General features: G+C 49.4%; 1 protein-coding gene across 2 annotated transcripts in view; it reads right to left on the bottom strand.

The window, feature by feature from the left end:
• The window catches only part of Kcnab1 (potassium voltage-gated channel subfamily A regulatory beta subunit 1), a 312,155-nt gene that overhangs the window by 274,499 nt on the left and 11,198 nt on the right, over positions 1-26,458 (bottom strand). Inside the window, exon 1 of one of the 2 annotated variants that reach the window (XM_076867429.2) lies at positions 18,110-18,460. The exons of the other annotated variant lie outside the window; for it this stretch is intronic. Within the exon in view, the coding sequence (XP_076723544.1) occupies positions 18,110-18,351 (242 nt within the window). The 5' untranslated portion in view covers positions 18,352-18,460. Of the gene's footprint in view, positions 1-18,109; positions 18,461-26,458 lie in introns of those variants that run through there. 2 annotated transcript variants of the gene reach the window in all.

The following is a 26,458-nucleotide window of genomic DNA, read 5'->3' as shown; positions in this document are numbered from 1 at the left end:
GTTATGACTCCTATTTTCAAATATTATTAACACTACACATAAACTTAAATATTAAAAGCAGCCATCTAAACTACCTAATTATAACTCTTCTGCAATTAGCTACTGATATCAAAGCACCTCAGTTTTGTGGATCCCAGAGCTGACCTTGCAGGATGATTTTCCTTGTCTTTCTGATCTTGTTTCTTTCTTAAGTAAATGTCCGTGGGGATTTTTGCTTCCTTTGGTCTAAGTCTGAAGCAGCTAATCAGATGAAGGACATGAAAAGCTGCTCTCTTTCATGAGTGGGCTGTCTCCTTGAAGGCAGTACCAACGTCAGCCTCTTTGGTTTGGAGGTTTCTTGAACCTGAGGGTGAGCGTCACTGACAGATCCTGACTCTGGTGGCAAATGCCACGCTTTGAGTCATCATCTACTGTATGTTCATGAACCAACCCCCATATCCCTTCTAATCAACAGATCCTGTGCCTTAATAACATCTGTGATTCTCTCCAAACTGACTCTGAATTGCTGAAGATTCTGCTGAGCATTCAATGAAAATAGACGACTCTTCTCTCAAGACCCCCGGGAGGCAGGAAGAGACTGGGGCAGACTCTGATTTAAGAGCTACTTAGCCTGAGTGGTGTGGAGGGTGATGTTTTGCCTCTAGCAGGAGGTCAAGCTTCTTAGTTGATTGGTTGCATAATTGACGCAGTTGGTAGAAACATCCGACTCACATAATTCACCAAAATAGCAGCTATCGTGCTTTGCTACTACTTCCTCTGTCTTACTTGCTAAAAAAGATCCAGTATAAACACTCTTTCTATTCCGTTTGGCCTTGGACAATGTTTAGAAAGATACTGCATGATTTCAAGGGACCCAAGCACATCAGTGGTTTTTTCAAAGCTGATCTGTGCCCATCACTGAACACCAGGCAGCCCACACCCAGCATTCCAGTGTTCTGAGAGGTTTTGTGGACCCTCAGAATGTTGTCAACATGAAGACCAAGGAAATCAAAACCCAGCCCGGTGCGGGGACACACGCCTATAATCCCAGCAGTCAAGAGGCTGAGGCAGGAGGATCGAGAGTTCAAAGTCAGCCTCAGCAATGAGGAGGCACTAAGCAACTCAGTGAGACCCTGTGTCTAAATAAAATATAAAATAGGGCTGGGGATGTGGTTCAGTGGTCGAGTGCCCCTGAGTTCAATCCCCCGTACTCTCCCCCCCCCTGCAAAAAAAAGAAATGCAAAGCCACACCATATTTAAGAAAACTACCCGAGTGGTTTTGTTTTTAACAGAGGCAACTAAAGCACACAGTCATGTTTATAGACAATGTTTAAAATATGCTGCTGCTAATTCTTCACCCCCTTTCGTCTGAACCCACACACCTACCTCATAGGTAATTAAATCCAAAGCTGCTCAATATGGCAGGATTTTATGAATGAATGTTATGAGAGAAGTGGCGTCCCTCTGCTTACAAGGACCAGCCGTCTCAGGTTGTGCTGTAACCCATGTGTAGGTAGGATAAAAATATTTTCACAATAGCTAGATGTCTGTTTATATTCAAAAAGAAAATAGGAACGAGGTTGAAATGCTAGTTAGGATCTAGAATCAGCATGAAGGGCCGCTATGGTAGAAGGAGCTCACGATGCCCAGAGCTGACCACCAATGGTCCAGAGACCGCGAGTCACAGCAGCATCCTTTTTCTAACATTAGCGCTGGGGGAACAGGCGTTGGTGGGTGTGAACAAATCACGCTTTCAGTTTGGTCATCAATGAAAGTCCACTAAAGCCACTGTGAAGCAGGAAGCACACACATCAAGGCCACAGGGAAGGGAGGGGAGGTGGGGTGCAGGTGAGGGGGCATGCAGCTGGTCCACAGCTGGCCCACAGGCCCAGAGGGCACCTGCACCAACTGGCCCTGCAGTACCAAGGAAGGGCAGCCACAGGCCGAGGGAGCCTCCAGCGGCTGGAAAGCAGAGCATGAGTCGTCTGTAATAAACCATAGGAAGGGGTAATGGCCTCGGCCTTGGGGGTGTGGAGATTCCAGGAGTTGCTTTAATGTCAGAAAAAGGAGATGGGACAGCCCTAGACCCTTGAGCCTCCTTTCCTGCGAATGAGAACAGGCCCCACACACACCAGAGCCAGGCGCTGCACTGCCGCAGGGCTGCACTGCCCTCCTGGAGATGGTGGGACCTCACCCGCCCGCAGATTTAAGAGTCCCTGTCACTGTGCACATGGAAATGGAAACCAGGCACAAAGGTGTGCAGAGCCATCTGAGGATTCCCCTGCAAGTCACGGCCCTGCACCCTCCCCTCCCCTTCATCCTGCAGTCCTCAACCCTGCCACCTGGGTCACTAAATGGCAAAAGATGTGACCGGAGCAATGCAGAGGAGAAGTATCAGGCACTCACGGTCTCAGAGGTCCACAGACAGCCACTGCTCTAGGCTGAGGTGAGGCAGAACATCATGGCGGAAGGGCGTGGAGGAGGAAAGCCACTCAGGACATGGCCACCCGGAAGCAGAGAGCGCTGTGCTCACCAGGGACAAAGTATAAACCCAAAGGCACACCCCAGAGACCCACCTCCCCCAGCCACACCCCACCTGCCTACAGTGAGCACCCAGTTAATCCCCATCAGAGGGTGAAGCCATTGATTAGATTGAAGTTCTCAAAACCTAATTATCCACCTCTAAGCATTCTTGCATTGTCTCACACATGAGCTTTGAGGGGACACCTAACATCTAAACCATAACGATAAAATACTTTTAGTGACTTGGGAGGCTGAGGCAGGAGGATCGCGAGTTCCAAGCCAGCCTCAGCAACTTAGCAGGGCCCTACCCTAAGCAATTTAGTTAGGCCCTGTCTCAAGATAAAAAAATACAAAGGCCTGGGGATGTGGCTCAGTGGTGAGGGGACCCTCGTTTCAATCCCAGTACCAATAAAATAAAATAATAAATAAAATGGTTTTCTATCCTGTCCATGCACAGCTCTCCCAGAAATTCCTTTTAGCATGTCGTCCTGCCGCTCTGAGCTCAGGGGCCTTCAGGGTTCAGTATTTCTCATGGCCAGCTGCTGAGGCCTCCGCCATCTCTCTTTCCTGCTTCTTAGCCTCCTCTTAACCCCATCCTCACCAGGAAGGCCTGGGAGCGTGAGGGAGGAGGAAGAGGATGTAGAGAAGAGCAGCCCCTGTTCCTGACTCACATCACGTAAGCTTCTCCACAACCTCACACAGTAGTTTATTTCTACTTTCCTCATGTCACAAAGTGAATGCTCAGAGGGATAGATAAACATGTCTGTCACTCATCTCGGAAGCTTTAGAATCCAGGTTCCATCCAGATGTGTCTCCAAAATGTGTACTTTTAATCATCACCCTGGCTCCCTACCTCTATTTGAATTTTCCCCCCATTTAAGGCTGTTTGTTGAATTCTTATTCACCCTTCAAGACCCTGTGCATGATTTGCCACCTGTATGAAGTCTCCCTGACTTTCAAGAGAGCATTTTTTTTACTGGTGCCCTATGCTTTGAACAACAGCATCACATGTATCTTGCCAGTGTCCCACTGTCCAGTTGGCAGGGCTCTCTCCCTGACTGTGGGCTCCTGAGACTTCCAGAGGGAAGCAACACATCTTTCATTGTTGTGGGTTCAGTGACCCTGCCCAGGGCACAGCTGATGACACTGTTCATCCAAACAATTTATATGCAGAGAACATACTCCTAGGTCAAAAGCCTTCAGTTGAACTCTTATCTAGAACTTAGCAAATCATCTGGGTGACTGACAGGACATTGCTTAACCTCTTGAGCCTCAGAAAACTTATTCGTAAAATCAGTGGGGGGAGCATTCTAAATGACCCCAGAACCTCAGATTCTAAGATTTGCACACTTAGTCCTGGTGTGCAAAGAGCATGAGTGGGATGCTGCCATAAGCAGATGAAACGAAACGTGGTCCTTGAATAATCTCGCTGACTAAATAGCTGTTGGCGCTTGACTGTATTTATTGGAGTGGGACATGACCAGCCTTATAAATAATCTACTTTATGAGTTTTTAATGTGTCCCTTATTAAATATGCATCACTTTCCATGCTAAATTAAACGTCATTTAAAGCCGATGTTTCCCTTCCTACCTTTGGTTAAATGAGATAAGATTTCTGCTTATTTTAGCATGTGACGAAGTAGACACTTGGGATATGGACTGATAGAGGAAAATACCCCTTTATACATAAAAAGCCAGAGGAGAGCAAAGAACCAGCTCAGGGAGTGAAAGCAGGGCAGACCCTCTGATGGTCAGGTCGTGCCCTCCCAACTCCAAGCGCTGGCCCTCAGGCTCCCCAATCCTGCGCTCACACCATCCAGCTCATCCCACAGCTGCCCCTCCAGTCTGGACCACGAGAGCATGCAGGGGTCACATAGGTCACCTGGCAGGACCACTCCCCCTTCCCCTGCAGGGTCCTGCTCCCACCATCCCAGGGCAGTAGAGCAGAGGCTGCGGCTCTGCCGAGTGGCTCTCAGCTCCCAGACACTCATGGTCCAGAGGCCACAGGAATCCAGTCCAACCTAAAGAATCCGCAGGGAGACAGCCTCAGGAGAGAGAGCTGCCATCCCCCTGAAGTGAATTAGGAAGGGTGCAGCCATGGGCAGGCAGGGGTGGAGGGCTTGCCCTGTCATAGGCCCGCCCATAGCCCAAGAGGTGTCCTGGCCCAGAAAGCAAGTGCAGAGATGCCCAGGGAGAAAGAGGCCCTGCCACACTGTGTGTGTGTGCTAAATCCCAGGTTTTCCCTATGCTGGGCTGTTGAGTTAGGTAAGCCACTGAGTCTCCTCCATAATGGAGACCAGTTTGAGTTGGTTTCTCTGTTACTTGAAGAAACAAAAATTCTGATAGAGATGGTCTGTGCTCGTCAACTTTATGTGTAACATAGAAGGAAGACTTCAGCATGAGTCCATCCACAACCTTCGCCATGGGCTCGTGAATTTCATTATTTGTTGTTGGCTTTGTTTTGTTTTGTTCAGATCTAAGATAGCTCAAGTTATTTCTCTCTCTCTCTCTCTCTCTCTCTCTCTCTCTCTCTCTCTCACACACACATACACACACACACACCTGCACATCTTATTTCGAAGATCTTTTTTGAGAACATGTATATTAAATTTTTAAAATCAAAGGAATGTTGCTATGATTTAAAAAATTTAATCATATCCATTTTGATCATAAACATGATCTCTATATGTTTTTATTTAAAAGGTAAACTTGGGTCAATACAAGAGATTTGATTGATGTAGAACATTACACACACACACACACACACACACACACACACACACACACCCCTACATACACACTCCAAGGAAATGGATTTGATGAATAAAGTGCAAAAAGTAAATTTAAATGCTCGTTTGAACCCTGGAAGGAGACTCTCCGAGGGTCACGGGGAAGGGTGCAGTGTGGTCAGGAGGGGGCGGCAGGTATGGTCTCCCTGCCCTCACCAGGGAGCACGGAGGTCACCTCATGAGGACACAGAGCCTTCATGAGGATTGTTTTCAATAAATCAGCTTCTTAAATGTCATCATCACCAGAAAATCCTCGCGCTCTGGTTCCAGATTGGGTGATCCGGATCCTCAGCCGATCCAATTTCCTGCACATTCGCAGCGGGGAGGAGACTCAGAGTTGCCCCTCGAGATGGCACTCAACGTCAGGTAGTGCAGAAGTGCCTCTGAACATTCCATGTCCACGCGGGGTCTTTGCTTTCTCCTATCCAGCGGAGTATACACATCCTGCTCTTGCTGACGTGGGCTTGGCCTTCCTGCAGCCCAGCACCCCAGTCCTCCCCTCCTGGCTGTCAGCATGCTCATCCTTGCCCTTTCTGTCCCTCCCGGAGCTGCGCTCCATGCCCCCACCTTTCTCTCGTTCCTTCCCTCCGACCCCTTGCAGGCTCTTCTTTTCCTCTCCACCTCCCAGTGCTAGGGACCCATGTGAAGTCCTGGGGCTTCTTCTCTTTTCTCTCCATGCTCTTTAGCTCATCCCCCAGCACAATGTCCTCTCAACAGCCCGATGACACCAAGATTGAGGTCTTCCTGTCTGGGATATGGATCTCCTGCTCTTGTCCACTTGACATCCCGCCTTGGTTGCCTAGCAGGCTCTTAGCACTTGCGGGCCACCACCCTGAGCACTGAGCCTCCTCCATGGTTCTTTTCCTGCAGGTCACTCATTGCATTCACAGCCAGTTGACTTCCCCAAGTCACCAGCCAAGACCCCTGGAGTCCTGTTTTATCAATCCTATCTTGATGTCACTCTTAAGACAGACCCAGGATCCAGCTCCTTCCCACCATCTCCACTCTCCAGTAATCCTGCTTCCACTTTCCAACCTCTTTCCAAATTGGTATCCAGATACATCTGGCAGGAACAGTTTCCACCATGTTGTTCCTTTGATCGATACATGAAGGTCTCCATGTCATTCAGACTAGAAGCCGACAGCTTTAAAACGGGTTACAAAATCCTGCACAGCTGAGCTTTTCACATGCAAAAACATCGACTGTGCCCCAAAAGATCTGCTGCTGCACCCCTGAGTCACCGTCGAACCCCTGGGAGTGTCTTTCCCTATCTAGTGCCCTTCTATCCCTGGGCCTGGGGCTGTGCTGGACCCTGCTCAGTGTAAATTCACAGGGATCCTCAGGCCATGGGGCGTCAGTTCCACCTCTGGCGGGCTGCAGGTCAGCCATACAGCCGTCTTGTCTACACGGCCAAACTCCAATAAAAACTCTGGTGCCACAATGCTCAGGTGAGCTTCCCTGGAAGGCAGCACCCCACAGGTACTGTCACCCACTGCTGCTAGGAGAAATAGCACCTTTTTTGCTGCAATAGACCTGTGAGTCCTTCTAGTGCCTCCTGGCACCTGAGGTGGCCTTGGCCCTCGGCAGATGCAGGCCTCCCTGTGCCTCTTGAGGCCCCTCCCTGCCATGTGCCCTTCATTCATTCTGCTCCTGCCCCATAAGCTCCCTTGGTGCCTGTCCTTGTGACTGGACTCTGTCCACAGTGTGCCCCCCAGACGCCTCTGCAGTGGTCTTTTCGCTTCCTCCAGGCCTCAGTTCTCAGCTAGGTCTTTCCTGGCAACTATAGAATTGGAACAGCTCTCGGGTGCACACCCTCGTCCTTCTGTGCTTGGTGTCTCTGCAGAGGCTTTGTCCCATTTAAGTGCTGCATATCCTGTGTGCTTACTTTGCTTCTTGTCTGCCTCCCCCACTGGGGTGAAATCCTCCAGGGAGTGAAGAACTTGTCCTGTGTCCACTGCCACACCCCAGAGCTTGACACCAGGTGGCCACCCGGGGCAGGGCTGATGAATGGAAGGGTACGTTTGTGTCTGGGGGAAAGAAACAGCTAGACAGTTCAGCCAAAAATAGACATTGTTCCAAAAGCAGAAGGAACTGGCTAGTGGTCACACAAAAGGAGTTCATAAAAAGAAAGTCACCAAAGTATTATGCAATGTGCATTAGTAGATTTGGCCACAAGAACCTGATTTTCCATGTCCTAAGAGAGTTGTGTCAACAATTTAAATGAGACAGTCGTGAGGCGAATTATTTAACCCAGATAGCAATCCAGAAACCGTGAGGTAGTGAAAGTGGATGAGAACCAGAAGCCCCTTGGAGAGAGCTGGCCGTGAGGAAGGGGAAAAAGAAGACACCTGGACCCCTCCCACTGCTGCTGAACCTCACCCAGGGTGCGCTTAGCTAAACCCCTGGAGTGGAAGGGCATACTCTCTCATTGCCATTGGCCAGTCCCAGTAGCACCGATAACCCCTGCTGAGTCGAATGGCAGGGTCTTGTCCAGTGAGGTCATACAGCAAGGCCAGACCCAAGTGGGACTCAGAGATCTGAGGTGGCATTAACAAAAGGATTCCTTAGCTGAGGGCCAGTGATGGAAAAGTCTGACCCACACTAAGAATCAAAAGATCTCATCACGACCCACAGCCATGACCACTAGTGAGAGAGAATTTTCCAGTGTATTTACCATTTAATCTACAATGACTAGGAGTCCCAGAATCCCAATGGGAAGTTGGCCTTCCTGTCTTGTCCCCATCTTTTTGGCGATGATAATGAGATGATGACTCTTCTTATAACAATAAGGAAATGGAAAATTGTGAGAAAAAGAGGAAGCTTAAAGAGGACCAGCCAACAGGACTGATGGACAAGGAGAAGATAGGAAAGAGGAGCTGGTGGCGGGCAGGCACGCAGCCCAGGGCTCTGACTGTAGGAGCACCAGACATCAGACATCCTCACCTAGAATCTCACTCAGGAAGCACCACATGGGGTAGAAGCAAGGAAGACACTGGGTGAAAGCCAGGAGTGTCTCGTTCCGGTTAAGGTAAACCAGGACCCCACTATGGACAGAGATGCCACAGAGAACTTTCTGGAAGAAAGTATAGTGAGAAATTTGTATTGGTCAGTGTTCTCCAGAGAAACAGGCAACAGGAGAGAGATGGGTGGGTGGGTGCATAGGTTGTTAGAAAACAGGTGGAGAAAGAGATACATAGGTAGGTAGATAGATGATAGGTGGGTAGGTTGACATACCCAGAATAATGTTCAACCAAGTGTCTGGGTCCCCCATGGCCCAGTCAAGTTGACATATAAGATCAATCATCACAAACTCAGCTTCTAAGCATCTTAAAGACTTCAGGACCTATTTTCTAAGGAAACATGTGGTCCCCAAATACCTTGGTCTCAGACAAGGATCCCTCCCCCATGATGCTTTTAGTAATGGAAGAAACTTAGGAATAAGTGGTAGGGAAACTGTGGAGGTGGAGCCAGGTGTAGCCACTCCCTGTGCAATTAACCCAGCACATCCTCCCAGGGAACCCTGGAGGCTTGTTTGTTCCATTCCTGTTTAATGATTCACCCATTCAGCAAATATTTATTGAGTTCCACTCTAGATGTCAGATTCTGAGAATGTAGCAATTAGCCATATGGATGCGATCTCTCCATCCTGGAATCTGCACTCCGGTGGGAGAGACAGAAACACACAGTAAGCAGTAAGAGTGCTGAGCACAGGAGGAATTGGGGCAGAGGGAGAAAGTGCTAATTTAATGGTTCTTACAAAGAAGCTACAATGAGGTTAGCCTCTTGGGAAAGGAGGTACAGGCGTGCCGGTCTGACTCGCTGGGCACCTGGGAAAGCAGCAGTAACTTTTCTGAAGCCATGAGCAGCCTCTGTGTGCACACTCGTCCCTGGGCTGAGTCACACAGCCCTGCGAAATTCCACGGGAGGGCGAATCTCTGACCTATGACAGACCCTCCCAATGATAAAGCAAGAGCTTAGACTCTGTGAGCTGCAGCCTCCACACCCACACCCTACACGGTCACAGCCTCTACCTCATTCTGCCTTCACCATGCAGAGGAATATCAAGGAGGGAAAATGATCAACCACAACTGGGTCAAATCCCTTGTGTAAAAATATTCCCTCTGACCTGTGGAGAACCTGTGTCCCCCCGGCAGCTCCCACAGTGGGCTGTCAGGGACCTGCGGCCAGAATCCAAGCTCTCATCTACTCAGGGCCCAGCTCATAATCTGACTTTGCCATTGGCTGCTGCTCAGCCTCCTGGGGCGGCTCCCTGGCCTGGCTCACTGATGGGCATGTGCCCTAGGGGCTGCGTGGTACCAAAGGGACCCAGCCTGTGTTCCTGCTCGCCCTCCACCTGCCTGCAGGGCTCACAGGGACTCCACGCAGCGCCTATGACCCCAGAATGCCACACCAGCACCCCTTTTCCTCATGGATGTGCTGAGCAGGTGAACACAGATGGCCAGTGTGCCTTTGAGAGCCACCTTAGCTGTGGAGCTAAAGTTCCAGATGGGAGCAGTGGCCAGTGACTTTCATAGACAGTGACACTGCACCACTCCCCCTGGAGGCAGGCCTAGGATTAGCCACCTTTGATCACCTCCCTCCCTGGACCAAAATGAACCCTGAGCTGTTCTGATTGAAGAAGAGCTAACAGACCTAACACCAGAACCCAGCACGTGATCCCATGCTGAGCCGGACGTGCAGAGGAAAGGAGGCACAGAGGTTTTCTTACATTGGCTGACAAAATTGAGCACAGGCGCAGGTGTTAGCACAAACTGCCTGAAATTGGTAATTGCAATGGGAACACACACAAGAGCATCCTTCTTCTTAGGCAACAGTGAAGGGTAATGGGCACACTTCCTTTCAAAGGCTTGGAAAATAAACAGGGAAGTGGCCGTGAGCTTAGGAGAGCCCAAGGGAAAAAAAAAAATCAAATGGGGCCAAAAAGTCAATAGGTTAGAGGATAAAGATTTCCTTTACATTATTCTTGCTTCTTTCTGTAAGTCTGAAATCATTTTCAAATAAAAAGGATTGTTCATTAGTTTCATTTTGTTTTAAAGAACTGGCCTTAAGAACTAAATCACCTGTTTGAAAACAGCTCTGCAGCTAGCTGGACTCCACCCGGAGAGAGTCATCTCCTTAGATAGCATACATTGTGAAGACACTCTAGTAAAAAGTACATCTCTGAATTCTTAGGGAGATTAATTATGGGCAGGCAGAAGAGCCGCTGGCTGGGAGGCAAAGGGGCAAGTCATGGAGAGGTGACCCAGGTAGCTGTAGGTTCACAGGAAGGTGAGGCAGATGAGCCGGGCAGGGTTCTGAAAACACCTTGGGTCTGAGTTGACCTCACCCCAGGCTGTGCAGACACCTCCCTCTCCAGACTCTTTCGGATTCCCAATTCCGGGCATCTGCCTTTGATTAACTGTCCCTCTTTGCCTGTGCCTGCCAAGGGGCCAAGGCACCAAAAGATACCCTGCGATGTTGCTTTTCTTTTCCTTCGGGCCATGATCAGAGCTCTGATGTGTTCTCAGCATGTCCTGTGCTAGGGCATCTGGAAATTTTCTCTGTGAAACACCCAACTGGGCTAGGCTGTGGTGACTGCCTACTGTGGGACCAGGGCTTCTCAGAGCACAGGGAGCAGGCCTGCTGTGCTCCTTGTTCCTTTCTCACTGTGGAAGATTCCCCATTTTCACAGGGAGCTACAGACATTCAGTCGGGTTCTGGTCTGGGATTGCCTGGACAGTCTCCTCTGGCTGCCGCCCAGGGCCCAGGAAGCTTCCTTTCTTTATGAAATAGCGCCCCCCAGCGGCACGCGCAGCACCTCGGGGGAACTCGGGAATCAATCAAAAACACTTGTTTGGCCTGCGTTTGCAGGTTTCCAGCTGTTCATTGTTTTCAGATGAAACTGCTGTCAATTTCTTTACGAAAAAAACACAGTTCGTGTGACCCGGTGTTGTTCTCTGGCTCTGAACTTCCGACTTTTAATTATGCTACATGAACAAAGTAACTTTTACCCAGGAAATCAAGTGGAAATTTTCAAAGCAGATTGAATTTCTGCCCCATAAATAAAGGTTCAAGCGGCATTCATGCTAAAATCCGAAAGCATTTTCTATCTAAACTGGCCCTGTCAAAACATATCTGCTTTAGAACTTCTGCTCCATTTGACAGGAAGCACCCACAGTCGCTGCTATAGACAGGCCCTTGGCCCACCTTCCAGGCCCTCCACCTCAGCCCGTTCAGGTTTCAGGCAGCCACCCGGTCTTGACCTGGTCCAGACCCGGTCCATCTCAGCTCATCTACATTCTCCCAGGAATATAGATGTGGGAGAGACACAGCCCGAAGGCTCAGAGAAAACAAGCACAGGCCCCGTGACTGGCCAAATTAGGCCAGCCTAAAATAAGTCGTGTGGGCATTTTTGAATGCCACCTCCTGCACAGGGCACATTATTTCTAGGCTACTGGTCTCGGCAGTCATGGCCGTGGCTCCTTCTGGAGCAGGTCTGCTTGTGTGGAGCAGTCTAGGAAAAGAGCAGGCCAGGAGGGCACCGTGAACAGGTGCCAGGAGAGGAGGCTGCCGGGATGGTTAGGAACAAGAGTGCCACACAACTCTGCCACTCCATCACCTGCACTGCTGTGAAAAGCAGGACAGACGACACCTTCCAGCTGCCAACGATGAGCGCCTCAGCACAAATGGCATCATCAGTGAAAAAAGGCATGCTATCCTCATGTTATAGATAGACAAGCTAACGGAGGACCCAGGAAAGAAGGAGCAAAGAGCCTGCGAGACATCATGTCCTGGCTAGGACAGGCCTTGGGAGAGGTGTGCAGAGAGAACAGCAGTCCCACTTATCTTCAGAACCCTCACTTCAAGATCAGTGAAAACCACCTCTTTCCAACACACTGCCCCTCATCTCTGAGCAAAGCTCTTGGCTGGGCAAGGGTCCTCTCCAGTTCCTTCCCATCTTCTCCACTTCTTCCCTCCTGCTGTGTGCAGCCAGCCCCAAGCCTTCCCTGGTCCAGCCTGGAAGTCCTTCCTGCACGCTGGGGTCTGAGGTCAGGCCTGGCCTGCGTCCTGACTCATTGGCCATCCAGGAGATGAGCCAGTGCCATTGCCCTCTGCAGGCTCACTTCCATTGTCACAGAAGCCCCTGAGCTCTGCCATCTCCGCCCAGGAGGTGCTCATAGGGAAAGCCACTAGGAGAGGGGCTGCAGGGTGGGAGTTTCAGCCCTTTTAATTGCAAATATTTCTATTCTAGGGGGCAAGGTGCTGGGAGCCAAAGATAAGCATGGAATGTGGACACCGCACGCTCTGGACCCACAGGACAGGGGTTCAAGGCCCAGCTCTGGAGTCATTGGAAATACAGAGGTTGGTGAAAGGTGTCTCCATATCACACCACCTAGACAGCAATTGAGCCCAACCTTCCATGAGGATGTTCTCATGAAATAGGAACCCACGTGGGAGGTGAAAAGAAAGAAAAAATAACATGTTCTCAGGGGGTCCCAATGAGAGAATGGAGGAATTTGTCCAAGCAGATGACAGAAGGGCAATGATGTACTCAGAAGTATGCAAGATTTGATTTGTGGGTATTTTTATTTTCCGTTCCTCTTTTTAGGTAGATCACACACTTTTCCTTTCCAGCTCTAAAGATGGTTTAGGGACAGATTCCCAGGACTGAGTGAAAAGGAGGCTGGAGCAGGGCACCTGGGCTCCCACCCTGCAGGCATAAGCTCAGTGACTGCACACGGTGACATGTCACTCTTACACCACTGTGATGCTAGTTGAATGAGACCCTCTGTACAGCCAAGGAAGCTGAGACTCAGCAAGGTTGTATAATATAGGAGAAATTAGGGTCTGCAGCACTGGTGGTGGGTAATGTGCTACTGGCAGCCGAGCCAGGGAAACTTCCTGAATCCTGGCTAGCTGGATTTGGTCCCTCACCCACATAAAAAATAAGCAAATGATATAAAAAGAAAAAAATAAATTTAATTCAGTTTGCCCCAAACTAGAGGAAAGCAGCCAATCTCCAATAGTCCTATAGAAGTGGTTACAATTCACAGAATGAAAGCCAGGAGATGTAGATTTAACCAGGCTGTGCTGCCAGGACATGTCACAATTCCTGTCCTCAGCCCTGGCTGGAACCACCTGAGCTTTGGGAGCAGTTTCTCAGCTTCCATTTAGATGGAGAAAATAGAAAATGGTGGGGGTGTGCATTTTAGGGCTTTTAATTTCCAAGGGGCTCTGTTACAGAGGTTACTTTGGGTGTCTTTCTGCTCCACAACTTCTGACGGGATGCACCTCACTTTAGCAGCACACAGGCCTGAGTAGTTCAATGCAAAAGCAGGGCAGGATTACCAAGGCTGTGAGCTCCAAACCTCATCCTCCTGGCTGGACAGGGCAATGTTGATGGTAAGACCCACCAACAACCACCTGCAACTCTCTGCCTGCTGCAGAGACTGGGCCATGCTAGATTCTCTGGGCAAGGAGGATGGGTGGGAAGAGCCTAGGCAAGGGGAGAAATGCCGAGCAGAGACTCAGTGGTTCGGGAAGGGGCAGGGGCAGGGGCAGGGGCAGGGGCAGGGGCAGGGGCAGGGGTAGGGAGGTTTGTGTGCGCAGGAGCTGTACCAAAGCCAGCTGCAGAAGTGAGGAACAAGAGAGAGCCTAGACAGTAGAACAGAACGGCGCACGCGCCCAGGTCTGCAGGGTCGCTGGAGTGTGTGCGTGCATGGATGTGAATGTGGGGGCCAGGGGGTCACAGGGGGCAAGGTGCTGGGAGCCAAAGATAAACATGGAATGTGGACACCGCACGCACTGGACCCACAGGACAGGGGTTCAAGGCCCAGCTCTGGAAAGGAGCCCCCAGAGAGTCAAGCACAAGCAGATTATGGCTGAGGCCTGTCCCCTGTGGATAATTCCTTCCCCTGTCCTTTTCTTCATGTATGGGCTTCGCCCCACCTTCAGCTCAAAGACTCTAGAAAGACTTGTCCTTGGTTGGCAAGTGACACAGCTCTCTGTTTCATTTTCAGTTGTTTCATTCCATGAACCCAGACAGGCCCCATCCTTGTCAAAAAAATAATAACTAATAGTAGTAATAACAATAGAGGAATGTGACTCATTCTTAGGGGGGTTTTAGGCACGAATCATTCCCAGTTTCAAGCCTGCCTCCTTGTGCTGTTCACACACTGGCCTTGGTGACGCTATCTGGCGTGATGCCTCCAGAGGGCTCCACAGGGCAGGTCCCCAGGGACCTCTGGCTGTGCTGGCGTGGGGGAAGCTGTCTTCTACCCACAGAAGGGGAACCCCAGGTGGATCTGCCCATCAGGAAGAGTGAATCACTGCTCAGCACCTGGCTCCCTCTACCTCAAGGACTGGTGACATGGGTGACATGTGCCACCCCGGGACCCTTCCATTTGATGCTAGAAAGGGCAGGCCCACCTTCTGCAGCTACACTGGCCTGTCCACAGTGTACTCCACTCCCAGCTCTGCTGCCTGATTTTTGTCCTTGATGCTCCCATTTATTTCTTCGTCTTTATATTAAATTTCATCTTTCTGAATTACACGCATCCATGCCCCTTAAATGCCTCTAGAAACCAAGAGGCTTAAGATTGAACTCAAATATCATGCACAACCAAAGGTTTTGTCATAGACCAGGAGCCAGCCAACGACCCACCAGCCAAATCCTGCCTGCCACCCATTTTTGGATGGCCCAAAGAAAGCTTTTTAGGTTTTTCAATGGTTTGGGTGGGTGGGGAAGGCCTGTGATATGGGAGAATTACATGGTGTTCAATATGAGTGACTATAGTTACATGAGAACACAGCGATATCCACCCACTCACCTGTGGTCAATGGCTGCCTCCTCCTGCTGGGGGTGGGGGTGGGGGTGGGAGGGGGTCAGCAGCTCTGACGCAGCCAGGTGTGGCCCTCAAGCCTGAAATTTTCACCACCCAGCGATTTACAGGTAAAGTTGGCAGATCCCTCGATCAGACTTCATTCTGCATTTCTCCTGCCAACGCGACACCATAGAATTGCTGCCAAGTTAAGTTTTTGCTGCATCCTCGCTCAGGCTAGATATGTTTTGTGCATTGGTAAAACTACCCCCTCAGTATAGTCAACCTTGACTCAGGTGCGCGTTATGGTCTGGCTTGGAGTTCAATGCCATGTGAGAGCCTCTTAGCAGTGACTAACAGACCCTCGTGGATGACTAACCTATACTTTATAGTCACTAATACAACAAATTTTAAAACTCCTATTTTTGCTGAGAAGGCTGAGCCAGCAAAAGGAGCTACTTCACAGTGCTCTCAGACTTGTTTCTCCCGGTTTCTTTCCGATCGACACGTGTGTTTGCACATTTGCTGATCTGTTCCCTTTTCTGGTCAACCTTAGATAGAAATAAACCAAGTCTCCATGGAAACACAACATAATGCTCTCACAGATGATCGAGGCCCCGGCAGCTGGTACAGGCTGAAGGCTGCAATGGCATTTGACCAAATTAGGAAGAGAAGCGGTTCCCTGGCTCCTCCAGACCCTGAATCCTAAAGCTCAGCTTGGAAACCCATGTGGTGTGGATTAAGGTGACTACTTTCTTTTTTTCTGGGCATTTCTTTTCTTTTCTTTTCTTTTTTTTTTTTTTTTTTTTTTCTTTTATCAATGTATGTTTCAGGTAAGGGACTTTCATCTCCCCCCACGCTTATATAGACACTACCGAATAAGTAGAGAGAGCCTGCGCTTAAGTGAGCACCCATTGTGTTTGGACATTTATGAGACACGTCTGGAGCAATGTGACGGTCCTAAAACTGGCAGGGCTGGAACTTGAACTCTGGTCTGCTTAACTCCAAAGTGATTCTCTTTCCACAGCAGGTGAAATAATATCCTTTAAATATTAAGGACACAGAAAAGCCAAGAGGTCTTGTAACATAGCTTATCCCTTTTTCCTGGGGGTAAAATCAGAATAGAGTAGAATACGTAGGTCTGCTCATCCAGGAGCCTCCGTGAGCAGGCCTGGCCTCCCCTGGCATCAGGAAGAGTTTTCCCAGACCTGTGCTCTCCAACTGATGGGGAGTGCTGGGCACAGTGGTCTAGGGAGCAGGTTGAAGGCTGACCGCCCCCTCGGGCAGGTGGACCCCAGGCCTCACCTTCCACAGAGGCTACTTTGCTTTCTCTTGTTTTAAGACATGGTCCTCTGCTTCAAAATCATTCAGAAAGCACCGTCCTGGAGGACATTTATGACTGAACACAGCACAAGATATGGCAGCAATATAAGAACCAGGATTTCTGAAGGGAGTATGTGCCCCTGCAGGTTCACGCGGAGCTCATGCTAACACTCCCTCCAGTGACGAAGACATGGAAAAAGATTGGTTTTTAAAGGAACAGTCCATCCTCCCCTTCTCTGACTCTCCAGTCACACTATACCATCACTAGGACCACGGAGGGTCATGACAGAGGGAAAGGAGGGCAGCCCCCTGCCTCCCGCCAAGCCTGAGTCCCTGGAGAGGTGGCGAGACTCTCCTAGGCTCCCCTCTGAGGCACGATGGGATGGCTGTCCTTCACTCCCTGTGAACTCAGGAGTTCACTCCTCTTCTGCGCAAGCCATTTGTTACATAAAGAGTCTATGTAAAACACTTTGCTCTCCAGAGAGGAGCCATATCATTGCAAATTGCTTTATTAATAAAATTAGCCATTAAATTAGAGCAGTAGCTACTGTACTGAAATAGACCTTAAGATTATGAGAAGATGAAGTCACTGGGGACATTTTGTACATGAGAAATAATCTCACTCTGAGAAACAGAAGTTTGAGTTTAGCTAGGGGGGCCATTCTTTACAAATACTAACTGCTTTTTCTGATTCCAGGACCCTGTCCTTCTCAATGGCTTTTACTCAACTGCCAGGGTGTTTAAATCCCTGGGTGTTGGCTGGGCACAGTAGCATGCACCAGTGACTCTGGAGGCTGAGACAGGAGGATCACGAGTTCAAAGCCAGCCTCAGCAATTTTGAGTAGCCCTAAGCAACTTAGTGAGAGCCTATCGCAAAATAAAATATAGAAAGGGCTGGGGACATGGCTCAGTGGTTAAGCACTTCTGGGTTTAATCCCTGGTACTTCCCCCCCACAAAAATAAATAAATAAGAATAAATAAAGCCCTGGACATCAGTCAAGGAAGCCCTTGCTGCTGAGTGACTTAGCTAAACACAGCATAGCTTACAGAATATTTAGACATTAATTGCTCTGAAAAAGAATGATATTTTGCATCTCAGTGCAATTTACAAAGACTGTTCATCCAACCCCATACCAGGAAAATACATCTTCCTTTCATTAATCTTTCATAGAATAAATAATGGTATTGGGATTCTAGCACACAACCAGTAATTTTTCTTGGGCTACATTGATAAAAAGTGCTGTCATTTCAAGAAGAACCCAGACTACTTTATTAGCCATTGGCACACACCACATGATTTAGGGTTAGAAGAAAATAACAGATTTTAAGCTCAGGCTGCTATAGAAAACAATTCTGCTCAACTTATAAATTGCCTGAGGAAGAATGGAGTCCCTATTCATCATTTTGACCTGCTAAGTCACCCACCTGCTCAGCCAACCATATTCTACTGGCAGCACATGGTTGACCTTCCACAAGTGAGCTCAACTGTCTCTGTGAGCAAAGGGGATAAGTGAAAACTCAAAAAATAAGGCATGCCAAGAAGAGGGCTCCTACTTTTATTTTTCTTTTCTCTATATCCTTTTGTTTTGCTATTTCAAATCTTATTTCTTTAATAGCAATGACCTTTGACTTCAGTGCTATGCCCTGGTTGGGTAATATCGCAATTGACAGTACCTGTACACCATGCCTGTCTGCGCCTTGGTGGTTTCCTGTAGCGAAATTCCATGGACGCGTAAAAACTTCTCCAGATATTTCCGTTCTGCAGCTCCACTGGGCCGAACAGGCCAGCAGACTGCCTGGGGCTGGGTCTTGGTCACTGTTAGATGCCGTCTGCATTTGAGAACAGATTCACTGGATTTAGGCAGCCCCAGCTTGGGGCTGGGGATGTCCGCACAGGCAGGTTTATACAGATGCATGTCTCCAAACTGGAAGAGGCAAGCTGACCGCACAGCGCTCCTCCCTGAGGCTGGCCGTGATCAGCTCGGGTTTTTCTGGCTTTGGGGTGTCCCTAAAAGGGATCCGCTTGCTCTCCTTAGATTTTCCTTACTGTTTTCTTGCACACAAGCAGGTTCCTAAGTCCCCAGCAGAGCTGTGGGTTACATGTCTCTGCCAAGTCCTGGGCAAAAAGTGACCGAGTCCAGTCACTATTCTTGTGCCTTATTTAAAGTTCTCAGAGTTAAACATAAGCAAGTATGTATCGGCCCCGGGGAAAAAATATGGGCACTCTTTCCCATGTCTTTCTATTTAGGTAAAAGGAAATATTTTGGTAGGAAGTGGGCCAACGCTTTGGTTTTCATCAGGACCAAAAGGCCGTGGGGATGATTCATACATGGGCAATGAGACCTCTTGAAATCAGCACATTTTTATAACCAAATAGTCTTTTATACTAGCAGCATGATCATTTGGCTAAAAAGTCCACTACCCTTTTTTTTTTTTCCCAGATGTTGCTGTCGATGATAGGAAAAATCAATAAGGTGGATGTAGGAAGTCAAAGGCCCACATCAACACAGCTGGCAGACTTGAAAAGAGAGTAAGAGCAGGTGGGTGAGAAAGGAGAGCCGGCCCAAGCACACGGGGCTCATGGACATTCATAGGCAGGACAAACACAGAAGCAGATAAAATCAATGAACCTGGCCTACATCTGGTACTTACACAAAATTAACTCAAATGGATCATGAACCTCAAAGCAAAATGTAAAACTCTAAATAGGAGAAAACCTTTAGGACCTAAAGCTATGTGGAGAGCTCTTAGACTTGGCCCCAAAAGCACAGGCCACATATGGGAAAATAAAAAATTGAATCTCATCAACATGAAACACTTTTACTCTATCAAAAACCTTGTGGAGAGTATTTTAAAAATATATAAGAAAGAAAGAAGGAAAAATAGGCTGGGAGAAAAATATTTGCAAAGTAACATGTTCATTGCTTAAGTTATGGAGTCTATGGTGATTTATTAGAAGAGCCTAAACCAGGACATTGATAAGGGAAAACTATCACTAACATCATGAACTGAAAACCTGATTTAAAATATAATATAATGCAGTCTGTAAAAGATATAACAAAAATGTAGCAAGTGTGCCCACTGCAGGTTCCCACTGTGGGTGTCAAGAGGTGCAAAGGAGAATCCTGCTTCTATTAAAGAGATTAAGAGGTGTTTGAGAGGTGTGTTTGAGATATTTTAGCACAAATCTGGGACTTTCTCTTTTTTTTAAGTAATCAGAAAAACTGAAAAAATCTGAAATGACAATATGCTATGGTGTGAATCAAAGTTATTCAGTGTCCCATCTGTGCCCTGACTACATTCACGTCCTTGCCACAGACGCCTGTGTCTGACAGTGTCAATGGCTCTCCCTGCAAGGACACATCTTAATGCCCAGCTGTACTATAGGACCTTCCAGGGGAGGCCTGTATGGGAGACAAGCTTGCGACTTCCGGAATAATCAGCACACTGTATGCCCAAGCAGTGCCTCACAGATGTCCTCCTTGATGTGCTTGCTCCAGGGTTATGTCACCTGCCGCTCCTCTAGTCGGCCTGTTTCCAGCTTCCCCAGTAGCCATAGTCCTGCCCCTCAAGGAAGAAATAAGCGCTTGGAAGGAAAAACCCTGAAAATCCAGAGAAAGCACCATGTGGAAGGCTGGAGGAGAAGAGGAACTTGAAGTACCTACGGATCTGTCCCTTGCAGTGACAGTAGTTGGATCTGTCTGCAGGAGCTGGGAACTGAGAACACTGGGACAGGACAGTGGAGGTCCCTGCAAGGAAGACCAGAGGAGGCCGGGGGAGCAGCCCCTGCAACATCAGATAGAGGCCTCTCCCTCACATCCCTCTTTCTCTACCCCCTGGAGCATGGAGTCCAGCCCCAGAGAAATGAGGAGCTGAGAAAGCCAACACTGATCTAAAACCAGAATTTCTTTTTGTAAAGTTCAAAAAGTTGGCCAATGTCAAGGAAGAAATTATATTTCCTAAGGGAATTATTTTTCCCTTTGGTGGTCAATACCAATTGCAGTCAGATTTAAATGAGATGCGGTAAGCTATGGGAGATACCTCTGAGTAGCCAAGAGGGCCGGGGAGGTCTTTCTTGTTTGTCCTTCTGTGTCTTGGGAAGGATGAAGACCATATTCTCTTCAGAATCTTTAAGTGTCACACAGGGCCAGCAGAGTGGTGGGGCATGCTGTGCTTTGGATCTAAAATGTCCCCCAAAGTCATGTGTGAGTATCTCGGTCACTAGCTGATGGTGCTGTTGGAACTGCAGAAACACCAGGAGGCAGGGCCCAGTTGGAGGAGAAGGTCATTGAAGGCCCTTCCTCCCTCTGCTTCCTGGCTATGATGTGAGCAGCTTTCCTCCACCATGCCCTTCCACCATGATGTTTCAGGCCCAGAGCAATGGAGCCAGCTACACACACACATATTTGTCTGTCTATCTATCTATCTCTCTCCCTCTCCCTCTCCCTGTCCCTCTCCCTCTCCCTGTCTCCCATGAGCTGAGCAGCTTTCCTCTATTACATATTCTTCACTTCACCGTGATCATGGGCCCAGAAGCAATGGAACCATGGACTGAAACCTCTGAAACCGTGAGCCAAAATTAACATCTCCCTAAGTTGATTTTCTCAGGTGTTTTGTCACAGCAACAGAAAGCTGACTAGCCCAGCACACAGGAGGCCCTGGGACTCAGAAGTCACAAGTAGAAGGTCACACAGCTCTGGGTGGTGGGCAGGCTTGATCCACACTTGCTCAGCTTTCATTAAGAGTTTTGTGACCTTAGACAGGTCTCTTCCTTGAGTTTAGGTCATCTCTAAGAGTCTCCCAGGCCTAATGTTCTGTGAGTCTTAAAAATTCCTTGGGCTAGACATGCAATAAAAGAGAGGCCCTTCCTATGTTGATTGGAAAACTTAGATTCCATGAATTATTAGCTAGTTCTCTAAAATACCGGACCTAGGAGATTGCTATGATTCTTAGAATAGACCAAACACATGTGTAACCAAGTTTTAAATTTTCCTTGGCTAGAAGGCTGACTTGTGGAACACTGCATCCTGGATTTATGGACATGTTCCAGTCATCTAAACATGATGTCTGTCTGGAATGAAAACTGAAGGCGGAGCTGGTGGGGCTGGTAGGATGGGACTGCGCCCTGCGGCTGGGCAGAGGAGTGCTAGGACTTCCCTGGTGACTTAGACAAGGGGCACCAGACCAGCTTGCAGAGCACCTTTTCCTATTATATAACTTACAAGAAATCGTCTTCCCGCTCTTGTTCTCTGGTCTGCTTGCTGGAACTTCATGGTGGATATTGGGACATCTGCCTCCATCCCACCAGCACCTCCCAGGATTGCTACCCTCATCACTGCCACCTTTTCTTTACCTTCCAGAGGTATGCTGGGGTCCAGTAGCATGCAGTGAGACCTGGGTTAAATACGTGCATGTCATGTCAACAGGATCCAATGAATAAAGCATTGGCTTTGCCCTTGAGGGGCTCTTGGCGGAGGAGACAGACCTGTGAAGACCCAGAGCTGCAGGGGAGCCAGGCTGAGGTGGGCAATGAGACTCACAGTCACAAACCCAGCCTGTGATGCAGCCTGAACGTGGGGCGACCCCCAGAGCAACATCAGCAGCAGGGGCGGGGCACGAAGGGGCTCCTCCAGAGGTCGCAGTCAAGCTTGGCGTCTGTTCTGGTACTGCTCTGTCTGTCCTTCAACCCCTTTTCTAGATAAGCCCTCTTGCCTCTCTCTAGACCAGATTTTTTTTCTAGGAATTACAGTGAAAGGGTCCTGGTGGACGTGGGGTGGACGTGCAGTGTGTGGCTAAGAGCCCCAGGGAGGTTGGCGGGGCTCCTCCCTGGCTCCTGAGAGCAGCGTCCTGGCTCTCCCACTGCACCTTCCCCGTGGCCTTCATCTCACATACTCTGGCAGGACAGGAGACTGTCCCCTCACTCGATGCACATGTCTAACAGGTGCACGTGTCTAACAGGTGCACAGAATACACCTACGGGCTGCTTTAGGAAAAATGAGGCAACCTGAGGGTGGCCAGGCCCACGGTCTCTTCCTAGGCCCCCAGAGGATGTCTGGACAGGACTGGCCACTAGGATTTAACGGGTGTTCTGCACTCACTCCCCCCCACACACAGCCAGAGAGCACCTCGGGTGGAGTCTCAGCAGGTGACCCCCTCACTGCCTTGGGCACGGCTCCCTTTTAGCTGGGCCAGCGTTCCCCAGGGGAGCTGACTGAGGCCTTGAGTCTAAACCAAAGGGAACAGCAAAGGGACCAGCCTTGTGGAAGGGCACCCGTGGCCAGGGAGCCTCCAAACATGCCTGTGAGGCACGGGAAGAGGCAGGCAGGGAGAACGGAGAGGGCGCGAGAGGAGGCCTCACCCATCATCCTGGCTGGGACTCTGGTTTTAAGTACTTTTGGGGCTGTGACGCACTTAAGGTCAACATGGGGAGAATGTTCCCGGGACGTGAGGGCGACTCTCTGCTTGTCCCATCCTGCCCAGGTCTAAGAATCCAGGTGGGTGGAAGGAATGCCAGCCCTGAGACCAGGAAGACCTGGGTTCAAATCCTGCCCCTACCACACGCCAGTGGGCTAACCAAGACCCTTTCTAAGTCCCAGATTTCTTCCTCAGGAAAGTGCAGCTTACCATAGCACTAAACAAGGTTGTTGTAAAAATATTAAAATTATATTGTATTTGATGTACCTAGCATGAAACAAGTAGCTCAGTAAATGGGGATTATTGTCATAACACCTGCAATGCTGTCAGGGTCAGGGTCTGCCATCCAGACTATAAACTGTGTGCACTGTACCCTGGTGTTGTACAGTGCATGGCACTCACAGCTATCTGTGGAAACCCTGCACAGACTTGGCAAAGCAATTAATTTTCCGGGGACTTTAATGCCACAGGTTGCATGGTGGGTTCCATTCACAAGATGGATGTGAATAGCTTTTAAAATGGTTTTCTCTCTTCTGAAGGGATGTGAAGGATTACCTGAACATAGTTGGTTTCTTTGTCACCTGATAAGAAATACCCCTACTGCTCCTTAAGTGACACTAGGGAGGTCAGAAGTGGCAAGGACAGCCACAGACCTGTGGTCACTGTCCCCACATGGCAGGGGCTTGTTGATCTCCTTCCACACATCACTCTCAGGGGGTCTAGAACTGGCGGGAGCAAGGCCAGGAATCTGGGGTGTGAAAAGGTGTTCTGTAAAGCAAATCTCAGCGGGGCCTCAAAATTAGGTTTCAGTTTTGTGATACAAGGTACTGCCGAGAGGTCTCAATGGGCTCTCTCCATCCCAAACAGTCTTCCACTCCACCTCCTGGGTGCTTGAGACTCGTCAAAAAAAATGTTAGGATTCTAACTAGAGCCATAGAAATCGACTGATTCAATTCTCTTATTTTACAGATAAAGAAACAAACACCCAGGTATGTGGCAGTATTCAGCAGTTAGTTATTAAAGGACTGGGAGAAAGAGTATGTTTCCTGGACATCACACACACACAGGCACACACAGACACACACGCCCAGAGACACACAGACAGACACATTCTGTGGTGGTGGGGATTGAACCCAGCAGGCTGGCCCTTGACCTGTCCCCTCACTGCACAGCAAATGCAGATGTTTAGTCCCTGACATGGCCGAGGAGCAGGCCCCACTGAGAGGCTGTGCTTCTGCTCCGGGAGGAAAACGCACTGTCCCCTCTGCTGATCCGACCTGTGACGGAATGTCCTCTCTGGCTGGACGTTTACAGACTCCAATGCCAGTGTCCTGCCTGCGTTGTGAATGACGCGCTCCCCGTGGTTGGCTTTTCTAAAATCTCAAAGGATCTTTCCAAGATAAACGCAGCATAAAGCAGTTTCAGCCTCTGGTTTTCCCCAGACAGACTGATACACCAGCCCAGAGACGGCAATGACCAAATCATTCACAGGTCACCTTCTCAGCAACCCCGCTGGGCAGAGCACAGCCAAGAATCATCAAATGAGCCACCAGACACCACAAAGCCCGCATTTCACACTCCCGGGAGAGGATCTCAGCTCACAAACCAGTGGTACTTCTGGTCAGTTAGGGCAGGACAGATTTCCTTATCACTCGTCCCTTGCCTGACAGAGGCAGGAAGTTAGAGGAGAAGAGCTAAGCAAGAGCAGTAAGAGGGGACCAAAATCCAACTCCAGGTGCAAGCCACGGCCTCTGCCCTTCCAGGCCCTGGTGGACCCAAGGACCCTGCAGCTCAGCACCATGGCTAACGTTTGTTAAGAAAAACTAGAGTTAAGATGAGCCTGGACCCTTAGATGAATCTCGGGCATTGGAGTCACTTGGGTGACGATTTCCAGGCTCTGTCGTTGTCGGGTGAATGAGGCCTGGTGAATATCTTGTGTGTTTGGAAATGTCTCCTCACCCACGCCGACTCTGTTCCAGTTGATAGTGATGTGGCGCTCAGCCCACCCTGAACCCAGGAAGGCCAGCTTTGTTCCTGAGTGCAGACGTGTCCTCCCCAGCTCCTCCCTGGCCCTCGGCTCCTGCCCCTGCATCCCTATGACAGGAAGGACAGGGCCACTGAAACCCGCACCTGCCTCTCTGTCCCATCTCCCCTGTTCCTGCAGGAAATACTTGCTCCCTATTCCCACTGCACCAGGTTCACACTTCTAACAGTCCACTGGACTGTAGTCTTGTCTTCCCTGGAAAGACCCCAAGACCATTTGGGACAAGAAGCCCTGAATGTGGCCCTTGGAGCACCAGAAGTGGACGGCAGTGGGTGTTCAAACCTCTCGAATGAGTTGTTTCATCTTCCAGTCTGAGCGCGAGAGGTGACTTCAGCATCACGTATGTGGTCACAGGAGGATGCCCTTGAACAGGAGTGCTGTCCCCCTCTTTTTTCTCCTTAACTAATTCTGAATGTTGATTTTGTTGAAAATCCATTTAACTGAAAAATACGATAACACCACACTAAAACATCATGCATGTTTGCCATTTCTCTTGGATAAATGACCATGTGCAGCATGAAACACTGCAACCGGGTTTAAGGGTTTAATATTTTGTTCAATAAACAACTGGTGTCTGGATGGTCATGTCATTCAAGTTACTAAGCCTGGAGGAGGGGAGCTGGTCTTCCTCATGCTCACTCGAGGAATCCTTTATCCTGACTGACACCCCCAGCCCCAGAGGTCGTTAGGGCAGCTTTGGGCAGCTTGTTTCTAAATGGTCATTGCTGTGAGCAAATGAAATATGAAGATTAAGCTACAAAGTGCACTTTGGGTTTTGACATTTTTGAAGTGAAATGCTTCAAATGGGAGATATTTGTAACAAAACAAGGTTCCTGGGACACATACTCTGTCATGGGCACCCCCAATTGCTCACAGGCCACGCAGAGCCCTGCACAGGTCCCCGTGAAGGCTGGTGCTAGGGGAAGGAATGCCAGCACCTGGTTGCAGACCTGCAGGGTTATTTGTTGATGTCACTTGCAGAGTCAGGCTGTGTCCTGCTGCTGGGAACAGAGGGGCTTGTCTGCCATCAAGCGTCCTATATAGGTGCATCACTGGAAAACATGGGTGATGACACTGTGAATGGTTTGCTTTGTTTTGTTTTGTTTGAAAGGGGGTCTCTCTAAGCTGCCCAGGCTGGGCAGAACCTGGGAGCCTCCTGGCCTCGGCCTCCTGAGTACCTGGGATCACAGGGGCGTGCCACGGCACCCAGCTCAGGAGCTCCTCTTAACCGCACAGGCCTCGCTGTTCCGAGGTAAACTGGTCAGGAGCTCTGGCTGTGCCTGGTACTCTCCGACCCTTGCTTCTGTGTGCCTGACCCTGCCTCATGAGGCACCAGCCTATGTCTCTGGCACCAGAGTCTGTGGCTGTCGCCATGGAAGAACGGGGCTGCTGCACCCAAGGACCCTACCCCAAGCCCAGGGCAGAGGTGCCAGCAGGAGCCACCTCGGATAGTCCAGCCATTGCAGTCCTGGGGGTAGGGGAAGGGGGTGCTCCGTGAGACCAAAGTGGAGCCGAGTGTCCGGAGACCTACATGAGAGGCTGTGTGCTTCATCAGTGTCCCCTGT

Source organism: Callospermophilus lateralis, chromosome 10 (assembly GCF_048772815.1).
Source record: "Callospermophilus lateralis isolate mCalLat2 chromosome 10, mCalLat2.hap1, whole genome shotgun sequence".
Taxonomy (NCBI): domain Eukaryota; kingdom Metazoa; phylum Chordata; class Mammalia; order Rodentia; family Sciuridae; genus Callospermophilus; species Callospermophilus lateralis.
This window is presented reverse-complemented; position numbering and strand designations above follow the sequence as displayed.